Raw genomic sequence first — 27,505 nt, 5'->3', positions numbered from 1 at the left:
ATTGCAAAGATTTTCTTTGAATTGTTTGTCATCTACGTATAATTATATTTATCATTTTTTCAAAGGATCTCCACATAAAATATAAAGGCATTCTTGTCAAAAATATTTACCCAAGATAACATCTAAGATCAAATTGTTTTAATGGCCTTTTACTATAAAAAGATGATCTACTGACGAACTTCATTCAAATTCAATCGACCAAGGAATTTGGTGTTCAGGTTGCCTAAGTAGAGATATTCTCCCACCTCCATGGCAGATGTCACAAATGATATAACTTTCCCGTTTGAATCATCAAATGTTTTGATAATCGTACCATCTTCTCCAACCTTTGCCACCATTGCCCAGCCAGTTGTGTACCCAAAACGTTTCAATAATGTTGGATATCTTGCAAGTATATGTCTGAAAATGGAATATTTGAACATAATTTTTACCGCCTTGATACGCATCTGCACACATTAAGAAGTACAGATTAGATTTCAAATTTCTAGAGAGATTTTTTAGGTACCTTTTAAGATAGCGATCGAAAATGACAATTTTTAGGTACCTTTAGGATAGCTATCCAATATGAATGCCCATCTGAAGCAATATTTATGTTGTCCGGGCCTCCAGGCAAATTATCCACAAGAACTTCCATTTTCCCAGATTTCTCTCCTTTAATCCAATATTTAAGGCACCTGAACCTATCCACTCACAAGAACTTATAGCTTAAATATATATATATAGATCAACTTAGTATTTTTCTCAAATATTTTAAACAATAAATTTTTTAATTAGATGAATTTAATAATTGCACTCTTAATTCTCCTAGACAATCATTCAATATTAAATATTTATATATTTTTACTAATCTAACTTAATCTGTCTTGATAGCTTAGTATTTGATTGTATGATCAATTTTTTTATGAACGTTTTCAATCATGTTCCATGTACTTGTAATCAGAATGAGTTAACTTAGAAAGAGAAACTAATCTTTGATGACAGATTATAGATATGAAAAATAAATCACAAAGTCAAAACTAAAAGCTATCCAGAAAAACTAGAGCAATGTATGTACATACACCCATTATAAAATAAATTATTACAATATGCCGTTATAATTATTATGTAAAACTTACTTCCAAGTCTCGCAGATAGCCACATAGTCTTCAGATGGAGGTAGGGCTACTCCATTTGCAAAGCCAAGGCCATCAAGCAGAACACTTGTCTTTTTGGTTTGTGGGTCATATTTGAGAAGGCGGCCATATGGTTCTCCTTCTAGAAAGTCTAAAATGCGACGGCTATATGGAAACTTTGTACTGGCATCTGAGAAATATAAACTTCCATCACTACCTTCCACAACTGCATTAACAAATCTGAAAACACCAAATCATCAAACATAGCGCTTGCCCCTTGTAAGGATTTATCTCAGCAGTGAGATATTAAGTATTGAGCTTTCAATTAGTATAAATGAAAGCCCATAAACAACCTGATTTTTTCTCCTTCGATTTCAGAAGTTATAATTGAGACTTCCTCATCGCTAACTTTGAGCAGGCCCTGCAGAGTAATGAATATGTTTCCTTGTCTATTTAGATCAAACAAACGTGGTGTCCCACAATATGCACATAAAGAATTTTAAAGGGCATCTATTGGTCTTTTCAATGTAGTCTATATATCTGACTTACGTTGAATTAGTTAAATTGATCGTATACATCATATAAAATAGTTAAAAATAATTGTAGCTAATTTGGCACAACATCCTAAATAATTAGTAATAATTTGAGGAACGGGTTAAAAGACGATACTATTGGTGCCCTCAGAAGAAGAAAGTGAGGAGATTCTAGATGCCATTGTTCTTGTGAAAAATAACCATAAAGACCCTCAGAAAATGTTGAAAGAGTGGCTCTGAAGCAGCTAGTTGATTTGGAGATTCTGAACCACGAGTTCAAGCATTTGCTTACAGCTGATTCCATCACTTTTGGCACAGGTTTTGTTTATGAGGAGATTAATGAGGATGCTAACAGGAAGCTAAATTAAAGAGTTTTTAAGATTATTCTGTTTCTATGTAAAAATGTTAGAAAGAGTTTCTGAATTAAATTATCTTTCAAGATGCATTTCAGCAAAGATAGAAGGCTTTCTTACTGGTTCTTTCTCTCTTGAACTCTTGACCAGATATTTAATAATAATATATTAGCTCTCCACATTAACCAAAAAAATGTTGAAAGAGCTGTCCTCAAATCTAGATATTTACGTACAGCTGGCAGCATGGACAGGGGAAGATGAATAGCTGAGGCAAAATGAGCAAAGATAAGGATTTCTGCTGACTTTCCTGTTTTGATTTTGTCATTCAAACTATTCTTATTAGTTCCTGCCATTGCATGGTGGAGCTATTGCCTAGGGTTTTTAGTAATGCGTTATTAAATTTCTTACTTCCTTCCAATCACGTTTCATCATTACTGCTCGGACAATGCTATTTTGCAATCTACCTAAGCAAGAGTTGCATGCTCCTTACTCGTCTCTGCCCAATTTCAGACATGTCCTCTTCCTTAGGTCAGTTTTGAATTCATGCGAAGGTTTCTATACACAAAAAAGGCGCGATCCTCAAGGTGCCCGCATAAGAAATCCCCAAATTTAATGGCAGAAAATAAATGGCTTTCAGAGAAGCTTTTCTTTGCAGCCATCCAGGCTTGCAGTTGCAATTGCCAAATGGCCTCTTGCATGGTTTCCCCTCATGCAGAGTGCTCGTAGATTTAGGTCAGAAGGCATTAAAGCGGAAAAAGGAATGTCTTCTACTAAAATTTCTACGTTATTGTGTTTTGTTTGCCATGCACCGAGGTTCTCCAGGCTCTGCCCTACTTAACCCCTATAGAATACGGCTACCAGATTGTGTGGTTTTTCTTACAGTAAGAATTCTATCCTCCGCTGATATTTCTTTTCTGTTGTCTTGGTTCACAAATACTAGGAGCATTTAGGGTTTTGTTTCTGAACTTCTCCATGCTTCTCTTGGTAGTGATTATAGTTGCAAGATTAAGCGCCTTGGACTTTGTTTGAATTTCTGGTATTAATCCCTCGGTAGATTTGTTGTGTAAGTTGCTCTTGTCCTTGTATCTCATTTTTGCAACTCTCCCTTCATACTACTTGATTTTTTCGTATCTCTTTTCCATACATTGTTTGGTTGTTTGTTTGAGTCTGCATCATGACGGATGCATGGTTTTCATTATCAGCACATGAAATAGGAGCTGTAATTTTATCGGCTAAGAAATCCTCCAGGCTAGATAAAGTGTCCATGTTTGGTTCCATCTTCCAACATATAATATCTGACCTAAAATTAAATTCACAAATGGGATACATTAACTCAGAATTATAAAAACATGAATCTTCAAATACTATGGTTGGATATTTTTCTAATGGATTTCCTTGAGGAAATAAGTAGAGAGATTTAAAAAAATTATTTGCATTCTCTCCCGCCATGCCCATAGCATTTTGAATACTTTCCTTTCCTTCACCACTCCAGACGCAAGAATTTTCTACTTGTACTACATCTCCCATATCTGAAATCATTTCGCCCGTAAAGAAATCTATCTCCATCTTCACCGTAGTTGGAGCATTGTATGAAAAATGGGCTTTAGTATTGGACCAGATACACCTGTTTACATGCAATGTTTTCTTTCTTTTCCTTGGCCTAGTTCCACCAACCTGTTAGGAGAAATCTTTGAATGTCTTAGAGCACTCCCAGAAAAACTTATGCAACAGCAATAGGCTTAAAAACCTCATCATCTGGGGCAGAGCTCTTAAAACCATTCGAGATCTTGGCTAGTCTATCCAACACATTTAAAATGTCTTAGAGGACTCCCAGAAAAACTTATGCAACCGCAATAGGCTTAAAAACCTCATCATTTGGGGCAGAGCCCTTAAAACCATTTGAGATCTTGGCTACTCCATCCAATCTGTTAGGAGATTTTTTTTTAAATGTGTTGGAAGAATTGAGTTTGTAAGACTCTGAGGACTATTTCAACCAATAGCAACCTATATGCATGTTCTACAACACATCTAAGTTTTTAATAAATAGTTCAATCCAAATGGGCTTTAATTTTGTAACTAACTGCATTAGCACAAATCCACTTCTATGGATTGATTTTGCAACTATAAATTGATTTTGCCACTGTTCACGCCTACCCTGACTCATGTTACACATCCTTGATACTCTCAATCTAATATTTTTTCCAACTTGGTATTGTTTCTTCAAAATTGACCTGGTATTTTCCATTCTGAACTGAACTCAGGCTGGATGAAGGAGATCTTATAGGCTTGCTTAAAGAATTATCAGCTATCTGCTGCAACAACAAGACAGTTCTAGATCATTCAATCTGTTGATGTCATTATTTAAGTACATATACACAACAAAGTGGTGAGGATAAATTGGGATAAGATGCAATTTTTATTCCCCTCTACATTAATAATAATGACATTGTTTTAGATTATCTGGAAATAGTTTGAAAACAAATTTTTCAGAAGATTTTTTCAGTAATTTCTTTATCATTTCAGGCTTTGACTGTGAATTTCAGATTAGAAATATTGATGCTTTGTATACAATGTCGCTTTTGGAATATGAAATCTAAAACTAGATTTAGGGAAACTATCAAGTTTCTTGTACTGTATTGGTAAGTTTCCCATCTACAGTCTTGGCTACAAGGTGGTGTCTTATCCCTCATCCACCATTTATTTCTTGTGTAGCCTGTATAATGCACAGATTATGTTCGGTTATATCACAATTATTAAAATTGCAAATCTGTTATCCTTGATTCTAGCTTGGCAAAAATCAAGGGATAACACAGCAAAATTCTTCCATATAGTAGGATAAGTACATCATTGACTGGATTGTTAAGAATTTTTCCTCTTTGAAAAAACAAATAGATTTTTATACTATTGACTGCCATAAATTTACTTCTCATATGTGGTTTAAAAAAGAGTTTTATTGAAGAGTATTAATTTAAACTGGTTTTGTGTTTCAGAGTTGATTTTGCTGAAGTATTTATTCATCCGTGTGAAGTCGAAGTATCCCTCAAGTGAGCAGGTCCTCTCCTCTGCAAATATTGTTAATGATTCAGTTTTGTCAACTAGTATTAGAGTCATTTACTTATGATCACTAGCTTCTACTTTGTTGAATATTGTACTTGACTTCTATATCCATTGTTGATTCTCTTATATTGTCCACTACAACTGGATTGGGAAATGATTCAGCACTTTGATTCATTTAGAAGGTTGTATTAAGTCCCTTCGTACAAAACAACTTTTCATAGCATCTCATGTCATTTCCCAAGACACCGTGCTGATGACTGCTCTCACATCTCTACAAGCCATTTAATGAAGCTTTTCCTTCTATGCACTCATTGTTTGCATCAATTGACAAATGGTTTTGAGACATTGACTAATGAGCAGAAATTGCATCTTCATTCAAACTATTATAAGCTTCTCACCTAGTATTTCAACCTATTGACAACATTATAATACAATAAATAAAGCATCAACAGTACAATGACTGAATTTATTCTGTTTGCTGTCAGGCTCTGTGCATATCATGGGCAAACTAAAATCAGTGCTACGACAAACAGAACCACAGAAGCATGTAATAGATGCAGAAAACTATGAACCTGCAAACAGAGATATGGTACAATTAACAATTGATAAAGTCTTGCATGACAATACAATGTTTAGGCTCAAATCATTTACATACAATGTGGGTGATTGCCTTTTTGACTCTTTCCAAATCTTATTCCATATGCGATATAGCTCAATAGAAATACACAATGGTACCATAGACCATTTCCTGTATTGCCTTGAAAATAATGACACTGAGGCTTTGCTATCTTGCAATTATGAACTAGACCCGCATACCTTGTATGAATTGCATGGCCTTATTGATGTTGATACATACATACGATGGATGCATTTGTCAGCAACATCTAAAACAAGTTCTAATGAGGCTGGCCGTTGGGGGGACATTTTCTGTATTAAGTGGCTTTCAAAATGGCTAAATATACAAGTGTGTGTCTGGTCCTCAACAAGAAAGTCAAAGTACTTGCACTTCAACAATGGTTTAGAGAGGCATGCATATTCCATTTTATTTCACGACCAAGACCCTCTACATGGACACTTCAAACCACTAATACATAAATGCCAATTTCTCTTTCACCAAGGCACTAACTTGTCTGCATATGCTCCCATTCCTCGTGCACCCACCAATCCTTCTCTAAAGGCCTCTCAAGCTTCGCAGTATGCATTGTGTATAAATGCATCTTCAATATCAGATTGTGGGGATAGTCTTTTCAATGCAATTGCCATTTTGACAGATGACGAGTTTGACAGTCATTGTCTTTGACGATACATGGCACAATAAATTTGCAATATGATTTTGGGTGGGGACAAAACAACATTGGAATGCAAACAAACATGTATGCAATATGATCTCAATATGAGTTGTGGTATTGCAAATTGGGAAACATACATTGCACAAATCGGATCCCCATATGAGCAAAGTAGGATTGAAGGAGCTGATTTCTGTTTTGAATGGCTTTCTTATATCTTGCAAGTAAAGATAAAAACCTAGTTAGCAACTGATATTGCATGCATCCGAGAACATTGCAAGTGTGAGCTACTATCAAAAGTATTCAATATAATGCTTCACAAGGTCAATGATATGCATACACACTATAGGGTACAAGGAGTAGAGGCTATACTACGAAGTGCTCAAAGAACCCATCATTTGTCTGCCATAGCATTTAAGAAAACAACTCAAAGGGTCAGTGTGCACAGTATTAAGCAGATCATCTAAGATAGTAGGCATGTCCATGCTATTTCCTGCACACCAGTAACAGAAGCATCAGAGAAAGGCTTTACCGACAAACCCAACATACAGGCAGATGGATTAATCCAACCTCTTATAAGTACAAATAGGATCCCACAGCAATCACTACGCAAAGTCAAACAACAGATACGTGTAACTGCTACATTGACAAGAAAACAAAAAATAAGAAGGCAACCACCAATAGCAATTGACTTTTACCTAGAACAAATTCAGGGCACACTAAAACATATATGTGTAATTTGCACACAACTTCATTTCAAGAAATATATGAAGGATATTACACTAGATACAAGTTATAGATGCTCCCTATTGCTACCGCAAAGAAAGACTTTGCCAAAAGACAAGATATGCAAGTTTTGCAATAGGCAATTGCAACAATACAAAAGGCCATCCTATGTAGCCCCACAGAACATCAAAACAAATAGGCCTCTACAACATACATCTATGCTTTTAGAACTAGAAGAAAAACTAGTTTCATTACGAATTGCATTTGCACAGATCTAGTAACTAGGAATAGAATATCCTAGTACAGTTTAACAGGAACAATTATCAATGTGCCAACTGATATTAATCTAATACGAAGTGCATTGCCGTGTCCAATAAATGACACATGGATAGTTGTTGTTGCATTGAAAAGACGTTTACAGTATAAAAATGCATATCAAAAAGAAAGAGTACGACCAATTGCCATTTTCAATTCACTCCAAGAGCTATGCAAAACAACACTATATAGAATGCAAAATGTACAGATTAACATAAATTGGGAAGGTCAGTCGCTACCTTCTTTGGACAAAATGTAAGAAAATCCTTGCTCATCAAGTGATGACGATAGTGAAGTTGAAAGTTCCCCGGAAATTGAAACAGATACCTTAGTCCATGGGTTTACTGAAGCAAGAACCATTCATGCCCCACAAGACAAAGTAATAGAGATAGCACCAGCAGAGGATAAACAACCATTGGAAATCTTCCAGGATGAGCATGCAAAAGAGATGATCTTTCCTACACTATTTTTTGGTGAAGCACGTAACAAAGACATTGACAAAACATTTTCGTACCAAAAAATAGCACAATGGGAATTACAGAATTCAAATCAAGCCTTTGCATATCACACAACAAACTTGTTCTTCAAAACTATCAAAATACTAATAGGTCAAGTTTTCTCATCAATATGGATAAGAATTCACAAGTAAACTAGTAGGTAGGACACTAAAGGCAAAGGATGTCAAATGCAAGCCAAATCTCGAGAAGATTTTGTAATCAAATATTGGGTATACAGATTTCAAGAAAATTAGAAAACTCCCCAGACTATTTTCATCATCTGAAAAAAAAAAAAAGTTTTCACAATGATAGGATAATTAGGCCCTACAACATTCTTTATTATATTCACTAGTGCTAAGCAAAACTGGGCTCCATTGACCACAACCCTAAACCAATTGTATCAGACACTATACAAGCTCTAGAAAAAGTGGACCTCAAATTCTCGATGGCATTGACTCTTCTGCATTGATAAAAGCTGACCCATTCACTTGCACTCAGTACTACAAGCAACGAATCAACGTGATGAAGAAATTGCTTTGTTCTGACGATACATTCTTTGGCAAAATATCCAACAATTTTTTAGTAGCAGAGTTTCAAAACTGAGGAAATGAACATGATCATTTCATGCTATGGGTAAAGAATGCTCCAATATTTGGAAACAACTCTAATGCTAGCATTGAGCACTTTGTGGACAAATATGTAACATGCAACATAGATTGCTTAGATGACCAAATGTCCAAACAACATAGACATCATCATACTAGGCAATGTAGGAAAAGAAAAAGGAGTTGTTGCTTCGGTTTCCTGCAACCACCAATGAAAAGAACAATAATACTTGAACCATGTAGTGAAGACATAGGAAAAAGAAAACATCTTGCTGAACAACTAAGATGCACCCTAGAAACTTCAAGCTTTGATAATACTATGTCCTTTATAGATTTCTTGGAAGCCTTGCATCTAACTGAGGATGACTATATCTTGGCAATACGATCGACATTGTTAAGACCAATGGTCTTTTTGAAAAGGAAACTCGTGCACATTTGGAACAATTCTTTCGCACCTCAAATACCACAGCTATGGCAAGCAAATACAGATGCCCAATTTGTTCTAAATGCCTACACCCCAGCAATGTATTGTAGCTCCTATATGACAAAAGGTAATAACTCAATGAAAAATGCATTCAACAAGATACAAACAGACCATAGACAACATAATATTGATGCTATAAAATGATGAAAAGATTGGGTAATGCCTTACTAAACTTGCAATAGATGTCATCTCAACAAGCTGTACATATTGTTCTTGGTCTCCCTTTTAACTATAGCTCGTGGAAATGTACATTCATAGACACTTTTGCCGCTGGTAATCGCACATTCATTTCAAAGCCGCAAAAACTTTTGGACAAAGAACCAGATGAGTCACACAACATTGCTTGTAAAAGCTTAATTGACCACTACATTGCACGACCTTTGTCAATGGCCACTATTTGTTTAGCAGAGTTTGTTGTGTAATGTTCCCATTATAAAATAAATCATTTATCAAACTTTTGTTAATGGGTCGATTGATTTAATATATCTTGGACCCATTTTTTTTTGTTTCAGTAGTTGTGTCGCCATTGGCTATCTTTGTACACCCTCAGAAAGTTTTCTCGATGGGTATTTAAGCACGGCTTGTAGGTAGTCTTTGGGTATGCAATTTGGATTATTTTCTTTGTACTGCGAATGTCAATTGGGATTCTTAGTAGTTCGCCATTTCGGAAGTGAAAGATCTTGCCTACTTGGCTATTTCCGGTTTTAGTGAGATTCAACCCTCACCCTATTCTGTTACTTGCAACACTTGGCTTAGATCTAGCAAATTGGAGCACCATCTTTGGCATATATTAATATTGAAGGATTATTCATATTCAATCTCCATTCTTGTCTAGATGAATTTGGGATTGCAAGTTTATGTTTGAGAGACGAAAACCATACTCCATTTGCGATCTGCAACACATAGCACAACTACCACGGCATAACCATTCGTACAACTGCCTACCCCCATTCGTATGGCCAGCTACTCAATTCCTCTTCACACCCTCCATCGTACGGACAACTCTCCATATCTTGCTATTCCTCACCGTAAGGTTACCCACTCCCTTCCGTACGATTTCTATTCCTACCATACATCACCCTTCCCCCACCATACATCCATCATTGACCCCCTCCACCATACGACTATCCTTCCATGGTATGGCCATCATTGATTGCACCTCCTTGCTGTCAACTTGCTACCATACAGCTAGAGTTTAGACTCCATATGGTCACCCCTACACATTCCATACCGTATGGCTCCTGTCAAGACACCTTGCACATACCGTATGGCTCCTACCGATACACCTTGTACGGCCATCAAATAGTTCATCTCAATTCAGTCTCAACCCTTTGTACTCAAGGAACATTACAGTGGTATTAAAGCTTTGGTCTTGCCAGCCTGTGGACAATGAATGAGAGTTTATAGCCAGAAGAGAAGAACCCATTCCGTTGATAGAATGGCTATCTAACCGGAACCTATAGCCGCCGAACTCATGGCACTACTGAGGGAGCTTGCGAGGAATTAAGCACAGATCAATGATACTCAACGATTCATGGAAGAAACCCTCAAGAAGTTGGCAGACAATAAAATATCTAGTGAACAAAATGGACACAGCGCAGACTCAATATCGGGTAAAGCAAACCCTCATCTAGCACACTCTTGACCTTCCATGCCATCTTTTCCAACACACGGAGGGAAACAACCAACCTTTAAAGAAATGCAAGAACAGCTAAGGGAAGGTTGGAAGAATGCGAATTTTGAGGAAGATATATCCTACAAAGATTATGCAGATCTAAAAATGAGATATTCGGGGGGTAGAAACAGAGGATATTTTAATGATGATCTCAGAAGAGTTGAGTAAAGTAAATTTGTCTCCATTTGACGGATCCAGATACATATCTACGAAAGCATGGGTAATGAAGGCCGATACTTACTTTCAGCTTAATCCCATGCTAGAAGAAGCAATTAAATTTGCAGCATTGCACTTGGAGGGAGTTGTGCATGAATGGTGGCATCACAACACCATTACACTGGGGCATGATCAAATAAATACTTGTGCGGAATTCACTGAGAGATTGATAGATCAATTTGATGGTAAAGATCTGAAACTCAATTTCAAAGATTTGGCAGAGCTAAGACAAACTGGATTGGTCGACTAGTACATTGCAGAATTTTAGAAACTCTCTATTTTGGTCACGAACATTTCTAAAAGAAGACAAGTAGTGCTCTTCATGGATAGACTGACATAACCACTGAAAGGTTGGGTAAAGGGGTTCAATCCTACCACCCTGTCGGAGGCCATTAAGAAGGCATGGAGTATGGCTTCATAATCAACATCATCCTCGCGAAGTTACTCACATTCCAAACCGCTGGTGTTTCTGAGGGACAGAGATAATAAGCCTCCACCCAAGAAGCCATCATTGGACGAAGCCACCAGACAAGAGCTCTGAAGGAAGAAACCATGTTTCAATTGCAAGGGACCTTGGGAACCAGGCCACAGATGCCTCAGAAAAGGGAAGATCCATTACATTGAGGTCATGTCCGATGATGAGGATGAACAAGAAGAAATACCCACCGAAGACAACCAACATCATGATGACACCAACATGGTTAGTTTGAACTGCATGGAAAGAATTGTAGCATTGGTACGTTGCGGAGGAACTATCGCTCTAGCCGGTAGCCCAAGGTGCACAATTTTTCATGTATAGGGAAACATTCAAGGACAAAGAGTTATGGTGATGCTCAACAGAGGAGACACTCTAAACTTCATAAACTCATCTCTGGTGAAGCGAAGAGGTCTACCTACGGAGACGCACACAGGATTTCAGGTCAAGGTTGCCATAGGGACTCTTCTACCCTACACACACCTTGTTCCTTAGCTAAGTATCACAATGGCGAATCACACAGTGACTGAGGATTTCTTCATAGTGGACCTTGATGACATGGAGGTTATTTTGGGCATACAGTGGAGGGAGACACTTGATATTACACTCAAAGCTTCAAACAGATGGATTTCACTTTTGTTATCAATGGAAAGAAGGTTGTTCTCCGTGGAATGGCAAATAAGGGTCCGAAGGAAGTTTCTGCGCATCTAATGGATGCATTTTTTGGCGTGATGATGTTTCTTGGGTTGCACATTGTTTTGTTTTGGCAGAACCTATAAAAGGGAAACAGACACCTCCCCAGGATGATGATCTCCAGAATATTTTAAGTAAACGTGATAAAAATTTTATAAACATTCCTCTTGGTATACTGCCTCATTGAGGATTTGAACACGCTATTGAGTTGGAAGCAGAGCCAAGCCGGTCATAACCACACCTTACTGCCATCCTAAGAAATTCAAAGATGAGATTGAAAAGACAATTCAAGAATTGCTAGAAAAAGGATGGATTCGTCCCAATTCTAGCTCCTTCGCGTCATTAGTGGTCTTGGTCAAAAAGAAGGATGGGACAATATGCATGTGTGTGGACTACCATGTGTTGAACAAGAAAACAATAAAGAATAGCTATCCCATTCTAAGGATAGATGAGTTGCTGGATGAATTACATGGCGCAATCTATTTTTGGAAAATAGATCTTCGTTCCGGATACCATCAGATCCGCCTGTAGGAGGAAGACGTGGAAAAGATAGCCTTTCATTGTCACTACAGGCATTATGAGTTTCTGGTCATGCTGTTCGGATTGACGAATGTACCTGCTACATTTCAACCATGCATGAATCGCATCTTCAACATACAATTGCATAAGTAATTATTGGTAATTTTTGATGATCTTATTTATAGCAGGATATGGGAGGAGCACTTGAAGCATTTGGATGAAGTCCTAAGGATCATAGAGGAGCAACCTTTGTTTGCCAAGCAATCCAAGTGTGAATTTGGTATGATAGAAATATTGTACCTTGGGCATGTTGTCAATAAATATGGAGTTCAAGTCATCAAGAGAAGATTCAGGCTATTCTTGATTGGCCTCCCCCAAAATCACTCATGGATTTTGCGAGGGTTTTTCGGATTGTGCATTTATTACCGGAGGTTCGTTAAAGGATTCTCTCAGCTCAGTGCACCCTTAACAGATTTGACAAGGAAGGGGTCTTTCCAGTGGAATGAAAAGGCACAACTCACTATTGATAAGTTGAAAGAGGCAATAAGCACTTGTCCCATACTTGCATTACCTAATTTCACTCGACCATTCATTCTGGAGTACGACGCATCCGGGGAAGGCATTGGCATGATACTAATGCAAGATAGACACCCCATAGCTTATGAGACCAAGAAGCTTACACAAATGGAACGCTTATATTCCAACTACAACAAAGAAATGTTGGCCATCGTACATGCACTAACCAAGTTTCGACAGTATCTGGTAGGTGCCAAGTTTGTCATCCATATGGATCACAATAGTTTAAGATATTTTCTGGAGCAACGGGACTTGAACAAGAGGCAACAAAAATAGGTAAGCAAGGTTTAGGCTTTTGATATTGACATTGAATATGTAAAAGGAAAGAACAATGTGGTTGCAGATGCCTTCTCCAAGGAATCCGCCATCTGCTCACTAAACTAGATTTCAGCTAACTGGAAGACACATGTTGGTAGAATATTCCAAAAACACATTTGCTTGTGAGCTAATGGATGGCAACACCTAGGATGATTGATACAAAGTGGTGGATGACATCATCTCCTATAAGAATAGGATATTTTTAGTGCCAGAATCCAAATCGAAGCAGAAGATCTTGAAGGAAGTACACAATCAACCCTTGGTAGGACACCCAGGCTTCCTCAAAACTTACAGAAGTCCCTAGGAGAGGTTTCCATGGAAAGGACTTAAAGGAGACGTATTGCAGTATGTAAGAGAGTGTGCAGTTTGCCAACTGAACAAATTCGAACATACTCTACCTATTGGGTTACTATAACCTCTGCCAATTCTAGAACATAAGTGGGAAAGTATCTCGATAAATTTGATAACCGGGCTCCTGAAGGTGAACGGAAAGGATTTTATTTTCATGGTGGTTGATAGATTGACAAACTACGCACATTTCTTTACCATCCCCTCAAATTTTCAGGTCACACAAGTTGTCGATCTATTTCTTAGAGAAGTCTTTTGTCTGCACGGGTTACCCTGAAACATTGTCAGTGATCAGGATGGGCGATTCATTAGTGTCTTCTGGACAGAACTGTTTTGATTGGCAGGGGCAAAATTGTCACCAAGCACTAGTTACCACCCTTAGTTAGATGGACAAATGGAGATTGCAAACAAGTGGCTCGAAGGTTACCTTCGAAACTATGTTTCGGCACAACAACGGGTGTGGGTCAAGTGGATAAACTTAGGAGAATATTGTTACAATACCACGTATCACATGTCCATCGGGATGGCACCATTCAAAGCTCTGTACGGGTATGAACCCCTCTCCTTCATTAACATAGTGTTGGGAGACAGTCGCGCACCAAGAGCAAGGGACTGGCTTTAGGAGGGACAGGACATCCTACAATACCTAAAGGAAAACTTACAACAAGCACAGAATCAACAAAAGATGTACGTCGACAGACACAGAATGGAGAGGAGTTTCGAAGTAGGGGACTTGTTTTATCTCCGACTCTAGCCATATCGACAATCCCCATTGAGGGAAAAGGGAAAAGAAAAATTGAAGCCACAATTTTATAGCCCCTATCGCATATTTTGTCGCATTGGTGAAGTTGCTTACGAGCTGGAACTTCCGAAGGGAAGCTGTATTCATAACATATTTCATGTTTCATGCCTGAAGAAGGCTGTGGAGCAGAACGTCATGGTAGCCACAGACCTTCCACCACTCAATGAAGAAGGAAAGCTCATATTGGATCCAGCCGAAATCATTGAAGTACGTGAGAAGACCCTGCGGAACTGCACAGTGAAGGAATATTTGGTGCATTGGAAACACTTTCCATTGGACGACATGACATGGGAGGGCAAGCACATTCTCTAGCACCCAACATTGCATTTGCTTGAGGACAAGCAAAATTTGGGACGGGAAGACTGTAATGTTCCCGTTATAAAATAAATCATGATCCATTTTTTGTTTTGTTTCCGTAGTTGTGTCACCGTCTGCTATCTTTGTACACCCTCGAAAAGTTTTTCCGATGGGTATTTAAGCACGACTTGTAGGTAGTCTTTGGGTACGCAATTTGGATTTATTTTTTTTGTACTGCGAATTCCAGTTGGGATTCTCTGTAGTTCGTCATTTGGGAAGTGAAAGATCTTCTCTACTTGGATATTTCCAGTTTCGGTGGGATTCAACCCTCACCTTATTCCTTTGCCTACAACACTTGGCTCAGATCTGGCAAATAAGAGCACCATCTTTGGCATATATAATATTGAAGGATTATTCATATTCAATCTCCATTCTTGTCTAGATGAATTTGGGATTGCAAGTTTATGTTTGAGAGACGAAAACCATTTTCCAACCATACTCCATTTGCAATCCACAACACACAACACAACTTCCACGGCATAACCATCCATACGACTACCTACCCCCATCTGTATGGCCAGCTACTCAATTCCTCTTCACACCCTCCATTGTACAGCCAGCAACTCTCCATACCTTGCTATTCCTCACCGTATGGTTACCCACTCCCTTCCATACGATTGCTACCCTTACCGTATGTCACCCTTCTCCCACCATACGTCCATCATTGACCCCCTTCACTATACGACTATCCTTCCATGGTATGGCCATCATTGACCCTACCTCCTTGCTGTCAACTTGCTACCGTACAACTAGAGTTTAGACTTCGTACGGTCACCCCTATGCATTCCATACCGTATGGCTCCTACCAAGACACCTTGCACATACTATACGGCTCCTACCAATACACCTTGTACAGCTGTTAAATAGTTCATTTCAATTCAATCTCAGCTCTCCATACTCAAGGAACATTACATGTTGCAGAATACACACTAGCAAAAGGGAAAATAACAGGGTGATGTAGACCACAAATTATAAGATTCATAAGGTGTAGCAAAGAAGTTGATCCTGAAAAACACTATAGAGAGAGGCTTATGCTTTATGTACCATTTTCTACCAATGAGAACACATTAAAGCATAACCACAACACATGGGAAGATGCTTTCATTGCCAATGAACAAACAATACAAATTAATGAAATAAAGTATACATACAATATAAACAAAGACATGGGGAAACATAGACGATGCTATTAATGATGTTGACATTGCAGATGGAAACAATGAAGACTTCGAATTATGCAACAAAAGAAAAGTATGACTTACAACCAGATATGGACACAATGTGCCCTAAGCTCTGCACAATGAAGATTCCAAGGCAGTTTGAACTTTCTTCACACCCACACCTGCTTGACAACATAGAATATTATGGCCTCCAAAGAAAGCTTAATAAAGAACAAGAAGCCATAGCAAAGGACATATTACTGAGAAAAAAAAATATAGATTCCATACCACTACAATTGTTCTTGATGGGAGGCGCTGGTACTGGAAAGACCTTTGCTACAAAGGCAATATACCAGGGCCTCCTTCGTATTTATAATAATACAATTGGAAGTGACCTAGACAAAATCACGGGCATGCTACTTGCATATACAAGAAAAGCAGCCTACGATCTAGGAGGCACAACTCTGCATTCCGCATTACACATTCCATTCAACAAATCTGTTTCCAGTCCACTAAGTTCTGCAAAATTAGACATATTAACAAAACAATGTAGCCAACTGCGAATCATCATCATTGATGAGATCCCCTTGGTCGCAGCAGATTACTATGCTGCATAGATAAAAGATTCCGTAACATAATGCAAGTGCCTACTAGATACTTTGGAGGCCTGGACGTAATTTTTTGTGGTGACTTCTACCAAGTAGAACCTATACATGACTGCCCAGTATTCCAAACTCTAGCAGATAACAACGACCTAGCACCTTACAACTTCTGGCAATTAAGTGTTAAATGCTACAACCTACATATAATTGTAAGACAAAATGACCATACCTTTATTAATATCCTAAATAGAATACGCATTGGATTACAAACAAATGATGACATAGCATACTTGACTGAACAATGCTTACGCCCACCACCCATTAACCCAACATTCCCTTATTTGTTTTACAGAAGAAAGGATGTTGAAGCACACAATCACAAAATCTTATCTTCTCTACTTGGAGAGCTGATTACAATTAATGCAATTGATGAGCATGGTTGCTCGATTGCAATAGAGCATCTTCATCAGAAGACTATACCTTTGTCCAAACAAATACAATTAAAACAAGCCATTAACATCGAAATCTGTGGTGGCAATTATGACATATAGGATGGCCTTGTCAATGGAATTGATGGAAAGTTCAAAGCATATACACAGGACACTGCCCAAACATTATTTGGCTAGAATTTAATGACCCATACATTGGTAGATCCCAAGCCAGCCGATTGACAAACCTTAAGCATATATACTTACACAATGGATGGGTGCCAATTCTTCGACTTGCGAAACTGCTCCAGAAGCAAAATGCTATATATAAAATGACTATTAAAAAACAATTCCCTATACAATTGGTATGCGCATGCACCATTCATAGAGCACAAGGACTTACTATGCAGGGTCTTGCATTTGACCCTCTAGGGGTGCACAACCACGGCCACACATATACAGCCCTATCCGGAACAACAAGCATTACGTCACTATTCTTGCTAAATCCTCTCACACCAAAAAACTTCAAGGTGAAAGAAATAGGCACACAAGAAATGACACACCTTAGAACGAATGTTGCTTAGATACTTAACAACCCCTATGAGTCCCTTGACAATATAACCTCTATTACAATAACTACATTAAATACTCGCCATTTCCAACCACATCTAGAGGACATCCTACATGGAAAAAATCTAATGTCATCAACCATTGTCTATCTACAAGAAACCCATCTAAAGGCACCAATGGTCAACAATCCATTGCCAAAGTACAATTGTTTTGCAATGCACCAAGTCCACAGTATAATGACTTGCATTCTTCAAACACTTCATGTGCTGAGCTCTAGACCAATAAGTATTGACAATGTAGAGGCCCTAGTCATCTCCTTGCTCATAAATAACCAAACAATATTCATTTGCAATATCTACGCAAGACCAACTGCTACACTAAAAAATATTATTACAACAATTAACAAAGTAATGACAGTTGTTTCCACCCAAAGCCTTGTCTATATTGTTGGAGACTTTAACGTTGACATCTCAACAAAGTCAAAAAGTCTCCATGTATTACAAGATACTATGCACTTATACAATTTGCACATGCTCGAGGAACAATCAGGCCCTTTACCAAGTACAATAATAAATCACTTTTGGACAAACAGTTACTCATCTATACCACGAGTTCAAAGATTTTAAGCATACTAGACTGATCATGATATTCTATTAACTAGCATTGTTAATATCCTCTAGCTGCCATATGCATAGAGCAAAAGCCAATTGCCTAGCACTTTTCTGCTATCCGCGAATGACACAATGCATGTCAAAAAAGGCCTAGTCACAAACATCTTGTCCTTTGTACACCATGAATTCCAGTGCATTTCTGCACACAACACACCTCAAGCACCTAAAGCTTGTGACAGGCCCTTAGTCATCATGAGTGCAACCTAACATACATCATACTCCAACATTGATGATTCTACGAAGTCAACATCTACCCATGTGTTACAAGATACCATGCATTTGTACACTTTCCACATGCTGCAGCAACAACCACGTATACATTGCACAAAATGAACTTGCCTAGGATATTTCTGACATGCATGCTTATCACATTGCACCTTGAAAAATCCCAACACAAACACCTTGTCCTTTATGCACCATGATTTCATCTGCACTTCTACACACCACGCACTTCAAGTAATCAAAGCTTGTTTATTCCTTTCCAAATATTCTCACTCTAGTAGCCTGCTCCCTACCCAACGTCTCTCTTTGCTTTCTTTATGGCTCATTCCACTTGCACTTTCATATTGCAAAATCTAACAAAGAAAACAACAAACTTGCAGGCTCTCTGATCATCATGAGTGCAACCCAAGATACATCATTTGGATCGGTTTCGTCCAAGCAATACCTCGAAGAAGACATGCAGCAGTTAAGTATCAACAACACATTGTCACTTTCTACATCAATTTATCAGTCCCACACCTAGTTCTAAATGTCACCTTCTATGCCATTTCTTAATTAATCAATATCTAACATATTTACTGTACTCTTTTGTAGCCAACTAAGCAGCAGTGACAAGAAAAAACACCCTACTGACAGCATCTATACAGAACAGAAGCAAGCAAAAGAAAGGTACAACTACCAAAGAGAAGATCTTTAATACAACTACCACAACTTACATTCATTCCAGCTAGCTTTTGAAAATCAAATTCCTTGTTCTAACTAAACCATGAATTCTAACCTATCCTCAACTAACTCATTTTGACAATGCTATGTTTTCTTTGCCTACATTCACAGGTACTCCAAAACCACGACCTCAATTCCACACGGTCTTGCTGCTGGACTAAGATCACCATCAAAAGGGTAAAGTATATGACTTTAACTCAAAACTAGCAGAGCTAGGTATATTGTAAAATCATGTTCCTAATAGTAACTTTATCATATAGCCTTGTTCTTTACTATCCTCTATAAACTAACACCTGCATTCTGTCTTCATTTTGTAGATGCATACAAAAGAAGAATACAAACAGTCAAGCTAGTAGCATTCCAAAAGAAACCTATCTAAAATGGTAACAAAAACTTAAAGACCAATTTCTAATGCCATGCTCTTTCAGTCCTATTCATAGTATTGTTATAATGTTTCTTGCTAACCCGCTAGTAGCTGTTCCAAAAGCAACGAACCAAAGATGCATGATACTGAAAATGCACTACAACTAGCATCAAAACAATAAAGATTAATCGTTACACTTATCAAACTAGCACTTATGCAAATCCACACAAGAATGTCTCATACTCTTGTTTTCATTCCCCTCATTGTCCATACTACTATACAATCTAACATTATCTCATTCCCCACAATTTCAAGGTGTACCAAGTACAAGGAAACCAATTCCTTCGCAAATAGGAATGCAAATGACTGCACTAGAAAACAGTAAGAGACCACAATTCTACTACATAGTTTATGCTCATTGCACTTGCTACAAACACCATTGCTTACACATCTCCGATCTCTCATGTCATAGACAATTGAGCATGGCAACACCACATAGCGAGCCTATCAGACCACCTCCACTAAACAGCTACATGGAGCAATGGTATTAATATAAAACATTCCTTGGTTATGCTAACAACAACATTGTTTTACCATTTTGCAAAGTTGTTATTGCTTTCTCCTTACTACTTTCTATGTGATAAATACATTCACAGAAAGAGGCCACGGACCACATCCCTTGTACCAGAAAAACCACTCAACAATGCAAAGCAAGTCTCCTTATTCTCTTCACAATGACCCATCTTTTATAAATTGTTCTTTCCACAATTCCCTACATTGAAATGAATTCTTACATGATCTCTCTTTCTGATCTTTGCAGTTTTTTTAACAATCTGGATGCCAACAGCCAGGAGAGTGCCGCTCCACAACATGTTGCTCAATGGTAAGATAGTTAAGTTATCCTACAAATTACAGATCTCTGTCACATTCAACAAACTTCATTGTTCTCTCCTCCTATGCTTTGCAGCTCTACTAAGCACATGGAAACCAAAAGCCAATAGAGTGTTGCAGCCCAGCCTTTACTCAAACGGTACGCCATTTCAGACTCCCTACCCAATACAGAGGTACAACATAGCCAACGTCCTTCACTGCTTACACTTTAGACACTTTAATTTTGATAGGGACCTAAAGAACAAACGAACATGCATCCAATAGCCTACATCAAATGCAGAAGACGGCCACGCAGACCAAAGGTATCTATTAAAAAAAGCAGCACTTTTATTTTTAATAAAAATTACTCAATCTTGTGCAAGCTGATGCTTGTTAACATGCCTCTCCTTCTATGAACCATTTACTAAGGACATCTTATTCTAATCTCCCAACAACACGTGTGATTAGTTCGTAAAGCACAAGTGTTACACAAACCTTTAAACCTTATCAAATTTAGGATTCACAAATTATAAAGACATTTATGAGAGGATTACTAAGACTTTAACTATTGCTTCCAAGTTTTCTTTATTGCGGATTTCCATCCCTAACTCTACAATGAGATTTATGTCTTTTCCAATATTTCTTTTCCAAAATGATAATCTTCTCAAGGAAAGGCTCCACCTTTGCATCCATTTCTTTAAAGACTCATTGCCCATCACAACATATGGGTCATCAATCTTTGTTTTCGCTTTTAACAATATCATATGTTAAAAGATAAACCACTAGTGCCAGCATTACTTCCTTCTTTCTGCTTTTAAGAATATCATATTTTCCCAATAAATCACTAGTGCCAATACAGGGTGAAAATTAATGTCCCAGAGACATCATTTCTCCACAGAGTGTCATCAGTGGGAGTTCGTCAACAGTTGGTTTGCATGATGGAGAAGTCTTTAAATGAATGTTATTATAGAAGTTGTTTTTTAAGAACTTAACACAGTTGGCTGGGGACTTATTATTAAACAGTGATTAAATGCATTACATTAAGCCAATCAGAATTTAAGTGTAGTTCACTTTTTCCCTTTTTAATTATGTCTATTTGTTCAACTTCCATATTTCTTACCCACAATATTAATTCTAATATTTTGGCAGTACATAATTCAAGTTTCCAACGTAACTAAGTCCGTGAGTAAATTAAGTCTCCAATGGTAGAGAATGCACTAATATCTAAGCCTTGAAATATGTGTTTCTGCATTGTGTCAGTCAGTTTTGTTGTTACATGCACAACTATCTTCTCAACAACTTAAATCTTCACAATTATCCCAACTCAACTTTTTGAAGTGGAGTAATAATGTTTTTTTGGTTGGCAATCTTACTGCATCCTTCATCCAACGCCTTTTATCATTAGATTGTGACTTTGCACAAAATTTGACCTATTCCACGTCTGTAAAACTCTCTCTGGCATTTCCTCAGTTTCACTGCTTCTCAATGTAGCAGCATTCTCAACTATACTGCAAACTTAAAATTTGCATTTAAGGATGAGTATTTTTTGGAATTTATTTCTAGTGCTGACATCAACTCAAAACTTGTTCCTCTTCTCCTCCTACAACCTAACCACAATACCTCAACAACCAAGCTCAATCCGCAATCTTTGCAGAAACTGGGCTGGCCTAGTTTTTGAAGGCTAAGTCTTAGCCATCTATGGACCAGGAACAAATAAAAACCCAAATGCACAGAGTAGGTCAGAAATCGTGCATGTCAATCTTGTTGATACAAATGGCCAGATGACAATTACAATGAACATAAATAATGCTTTAATAGAAAATTTCTTGCCACGGTTAACAGTTGGGTCCAGCATACAAATTACTAATTTTGATGTGCAAAGAAAATCACGAACGAGGAGATGCGGCCTGCTCTCTCGCTTTGACAAGCAACAGCAAGCTCACCACTATAAAACCTGTTTGCAAGTACCACCGCCTCACTCCTGAAATGACAAGTGCTCACTTAAGAGACCTTGATTCCATCTATCCAGTAGGCTCGTTTGGTGCCATTGCCACAAGCTACCACAATAACAGAGGTCACCTTGAAGTCCATGTCAAAGATGGTGATTCCCAGTATGATATGGCCTCGGTAAATGCTTTCCCTCTATTTATTCAGACTTTTTCCCCATCTTCTCACTGTGGACTAACAATTTCTTACCTTCCTACTAATAACTAACTTCTACATTTGCAGGTTCACATGCCAAACAACTATACAAATTTGTGGGCTCCTTTGATCTGCCTGATCTCAGCAGCAGACATGCCGTTACTACTCTTCAAAATTTTTGTACGCAATACTGCTCGGGTTCACCAATCATCTGCCCATCACAGTCTTCATTTGTTGAACAACTTAACGATGAATGGACCAAAAATCACCTCAAAAGTCCTGTCAAATCCAATCTGCAGGCAAGTACAAATTGCATATTCTTTTATATTCTAAATTCCACCACACTAATCCATTCTTCAAATAACTCATGCTTATGCCATTCATTTTGTAGGTGGTAGGCACACTGAAGGCCAGAAATACTCATTTCGAACCTTATCAGATGTATTGCAGTACATGCACCCGTCCCTTGACATTTGACAACACTGTTGATCTTGACTCTCTTGACTATACTCACTGTCACAGACCTGCAAAGCCCACGTGCCACCACAATTTGTTATGCACATTGCACAGACACAAAGGCAACATTGACTGCACCTTACAAGGGGATCTCCTAAAGCAACACTTTCCAGAGATTGCCGCCATAACATATGAGGAATACCCAAAAAACATTTCAAAAATGGTATATGCCCTACGGAAACTGCAACTATATGGCACAAGATTGTAAAGCAGTGACTTTCACCTGCAATAAAGCATCAGTCTCTACTTAGAAAGCACCCAGCCTCCTACGATGCGCCACTATGACCTCTGTATTTTGCATGGCAACCTGTACACAGACTATAATTATCTGTTAATTATTACTCTATGAGTCTTCGAACCATTCAAACTTTAAAGACCTCCATTGAATACAAGCATATAAATATGTACTATGTTCGAAATCTACTCTGTCAATTATTTCCTTTCCTGAAATGGCTGTGTTAACGTTTCTTCTTTATCAAATCTGCTTTGTCAATTATTCCTTTTCCTCAAATGACTATTTCAATTCCTACTTGATTCTATGTCTTACAGTTCTTCCATAAATGATTTCTAATGGCATTGATTAGGTTACTAAACTATTTCTTGAAATCACTACTTTAATTCCTACTAGATTCTGTCTTCCACTAGTAACTGATGGTTGACTTTATACTAAGGAATTAGTGACTATTATGCCTGTATATTTATGTTTTTGTAAGTCAATATCAGATAGGAATTATTTTTCAATATTGTTTTTGAAAGGCAATAGACTTGTTTGTTCTGCGATCTTTGCATTTATTCTGAATACCACCCCAATTACAGTAAAGAAGAAGAGAAAGAAGATCTATGCATTGAAGAAAAATAATAACAGGTTCTTGCTTTTGCCTCTAGAATATTTAGTAGCGGACAAATTTCATGACTGAAAAAATGTTGGATTTCTGGTTGTTATGTTAAAGTTTTATAGGCAACAAGTTTTATCCCATTGTTTATCAGCCCAAGAACTACTCATTTGTTGATTTCCATCACCTTATTTTTCTCTCCTAGAATCTACATTATCGGTGATTTCCACATCTACATTATCGGTGATTTCCACATTGTCTGTCATTCAAAAGTCAGGCTTTTTCCATGATTTTCAAAAGTAGTATGGTAAATTTCTTTTTAAGAAAGGTCTATTTAATTCCTAGTTTGATATACTTAAAAAAAACAATTGAGCATGCAGGTCACACTTGGCATTTAAGATTTCATCTCAGGTTTGCTACATGGAATATTTGTTTATCACGTTGAATTATGTTTTTCTTTGCATGTGTGATTACAAAAGGCAAACATATTGCTAACAATTTTACAGTGGCCTCCTGCTATGGACCAGTCCTGCAAGCTATACAGTCAAAGAATATAATAGTCTTTCCTCTGTTGACTACGAGTTGGTCAGTGTTGCAGAATAATGTTTTAATCTAGTTTTATAGCCAGAAGCATCGACACATCTGAGGTCTTTAATGCCAATAGTTGGATTGGTATTGAATAGAATGAACTATTTTCAGTTACTGAAAAGTGAAAACTGTGGAGAGTGAAGAAATGCTTCTTTTTGGTAAGAGAACAGAATCTAGAAAAGCATGTTGTATCACAATATGCTTGAACTAGTTGACCTCACCACATGAATGCAATAAATTTTGATCATGCTTGACATGCTGCTCTAGAATTTGGGTTGGCACCTCAGAATTGCATTTGATTTAAAGTTTCCAAAGCCTCTTCAACAAGCCTGTAATATAACACCACATTGGTTGAACAGAAGAGCATATAAGTCCCACGTTCAGATGAAATCTGCCTTAGTTTCATCTCTTACACATTTTGCTATACTTAGAATCCAACAAGAAGTTGTAAGTTCTATATTTGTACTTGTTCAAGAAAATGTACTTTTCTTTTCTTACTGTTTTCTTCAGCCTTGCTCAACTTGTCCATGACTACATTGTCATGAATGACTGCATGATATTGGTGACTAAAGTTATGTATATGTTTTACAAGTTAATACCCTAAGTCATTTCAATTGATTTTCTATAAGTGGTTCATGAAACATTCTCATTTGTTTGATTGTTTAGATTTTATAAGTAATGGTGATGAATCTGTGCATTTTATTAAATACAATCATCTAAGTCGTAAACTTGATTAGACATGTATGTATCTAGCTAATAACTCTGTTTCGTAGTGACACCTTTGACACTATTGAGAGTCCCTTCAAACACGCTTAATCCAAAAGGCAACCAAAACAGCAATAAACAGCTCAGAGATGCCTGTCTACTGTCAATTCCTGTGGCTTATTTCTATGCCCACTCTTAAACCCTATTTTAGGTGCACTCTCCATCAAGCTATTTCCTTCTTTGTAGCAACACTGTGCCTACATCTACAGAAGCCAACCATGATGCCTGGCTGGCCCACAAAGACTCCTACTTCCTCCTTTCAAGAAGCTATACTATACCCAACCCCCCCCAACTCTGGCGGGAACTAAGCTGCCCTGCAGCCCTTGTTAGTAATTGCAACAGTATGTAGTAGATGCCTTAAAATTAATTGGGTTGATGACTTTGATCAGAATTGACTTTTGGGTGGCAAGTTATTTTTTTCTTCCTCACTGAAGTCATGGTTTCATTCATTGTGGTTTAAATTATCTAGAAAACATTTTGTCCATAATCTCAATATTATCTATTTTTTATTTTGATCATTTATCTAAAAAACAAAAAAAGGTTGAAAGAAGTTGTGAATTTTAGTAAGGATATGATAGATAAATAGGAGATGGATTCTTGTGAACCACTACTCTTGAAATATAGGTCAATGAGTTTAACTCAAAAAATACACAGTTGAATCTTGATAGCAGTTTCACAAATATATGATGGATAAAATATTAAGCTCATCTAGATTCTGCTATGTTGGTCTCTCTGCTATGTTCTTTCTTGCACATTTTGACGAAGATGAAGCAAAATATTGCAAAAGGTTAAGGTCCCTTCCCTCTAGTTTTACTCTTGATTTAATTTTTTTATTTTTTTCTAATTTTTTTAAAATATTAGAGTGTGGTGATCGTGGGGTAGGTTTAATTACTGGATTTTCAGCTTCCTGAATTCACTACTTGTGAGCTCATATTTTGACTTAATATAAAAATTCAGCTCCCTCCCAATTTATCTAATTAAAACTTGGCACATTTTAAGCTTCTAAATAAAAATCAAAATAATTTTAACAAATTTACTACATCCTAAACTACTAAAATGAAATCAAAACAACTGCAATAGTTGTAATCTTACCCGGTCAGGATCACAAACAACAAGATGTCCACTCCTAGACACAGTGAGGCCTATAGGACTTCCTCCCACCTTCTTCCAATCCTCCCATGATCCATTTGGATGCATTCTTTTAATCCACCCATCTCGAGTTGCAGTGTAAATCAGCCCATTCCCGTCTACAGCTGAATCCTCTGGCCCCTCCAAGAAGCCTTCCCCTAATTTCTCAATAGTCTGAACACAAGGAGTTCAGATTAATCTGAGTATAAACCATGTAACTTGAAAAAAATTCTGATATCATGAATAGCATCAACCCTTTTAGCAAAATCATTGAATGGTAAAGGGGAAATGACAAGATGGTATCTTATAAACTTGAGAAACGGCACATTTTAAACATCTTTAAATTGTTCTATTGATTATCTTGATGAAATCAAGAAAATCTCAATTATTCAAAATTAAAGTAAAATACGAGGAATTAAAAGCGAAAACACTAGAAAAGTAGAAAGAATTATTAAATATTCCAACAGCAGTATACTGAGTAGAAAGATTCAGAACATCAGAGGTCAAAATCAATTTATAAGAATTCAGAAATTCAATGTTCTGACTCGTTTCTATAACAGAGAAGTGAAAACGGTGTTTACCTGCAGAACATTGTTCTTAACGAAGGGGGCTTGAGGTTTATAATCGGACTGAAAAATGCTGGGACCGGGTGAAAGTGGTGAAAAGGCTATAATTTGCAGGAGCCATGCAACCAAACACGCTGAAACAACAGTCGCTACTGTTGATGGAGTGATCCAACCCATTTCCTCTCTTTGTACGGAATCTTGTGCTTTGTTATTTGCAGAACTTACAGTAGGTCACATAATTGAAGAGCCCCTAGTGTCCGTCATTATATGTATCCAAGATACTGCCAAGAGAAATGTTTTTAGATGTGAATGAACCCTACTAGGAAAAAGTAGAACATATAAATGCCAAAAGCTGATGTATTAGGATTGGATTCCTTCTCTTTAAAAAAAATCTTACTGGAGTATTTCCA

General features: G+C 37.5%; 1 protein-coding gene across 1 annotated transcript; it reads right to left on the bottom strand.

Annotated features, from left to right (window-relative positions):
* Positions 1-10: 10 nt before the first annotated feature.
* On the bottom strand, positions 11-27,505 carry LOC149572552 (protein STRICTOSIDINE SYNTHASE-LIKE 4-like). The gene is made up of 6 exons (XM_089813659.1): positions 27,111-27,505; positions 26,494-26,703; positions 1,466-1,533; positions 1,116-1,352; positions 545-680; positions 11-446 (listed from the first exon to the last, which is right to left on the bottom strand). Exons 1-6 carry the CDS (start codon positions 27,270-27,272, stop codon positions 168-170), a joined length of 1,092 nt encoding a protein of 363 aa, XP_089669785.1. The 5' UTR covers positions 27,273-27,505; the 3' UTR covers positions 11-167.

The sequence above is a fragment of the Cupressus sempervirens genome, chromosome 2 (assembly GCF_028749045.1).
Source record: "Cupressus sempervirens isolate cs-2001-9-10 chromosome 2, ASM2874904v1, whole genome shotgun sequence".
Classification (NCBI taxonomy): domain Eukaryota; kingdom Viridiplantae; phylum Streptophyta; class Pinopsida; order Cupressales; family Cupressaceae; genus Cupressus; species Cupressus sempervirens.
Note: the sequence above shows the minus strand (reverse complement) of the source record. Positions and strands in the feature narration are given on the sequence as shown.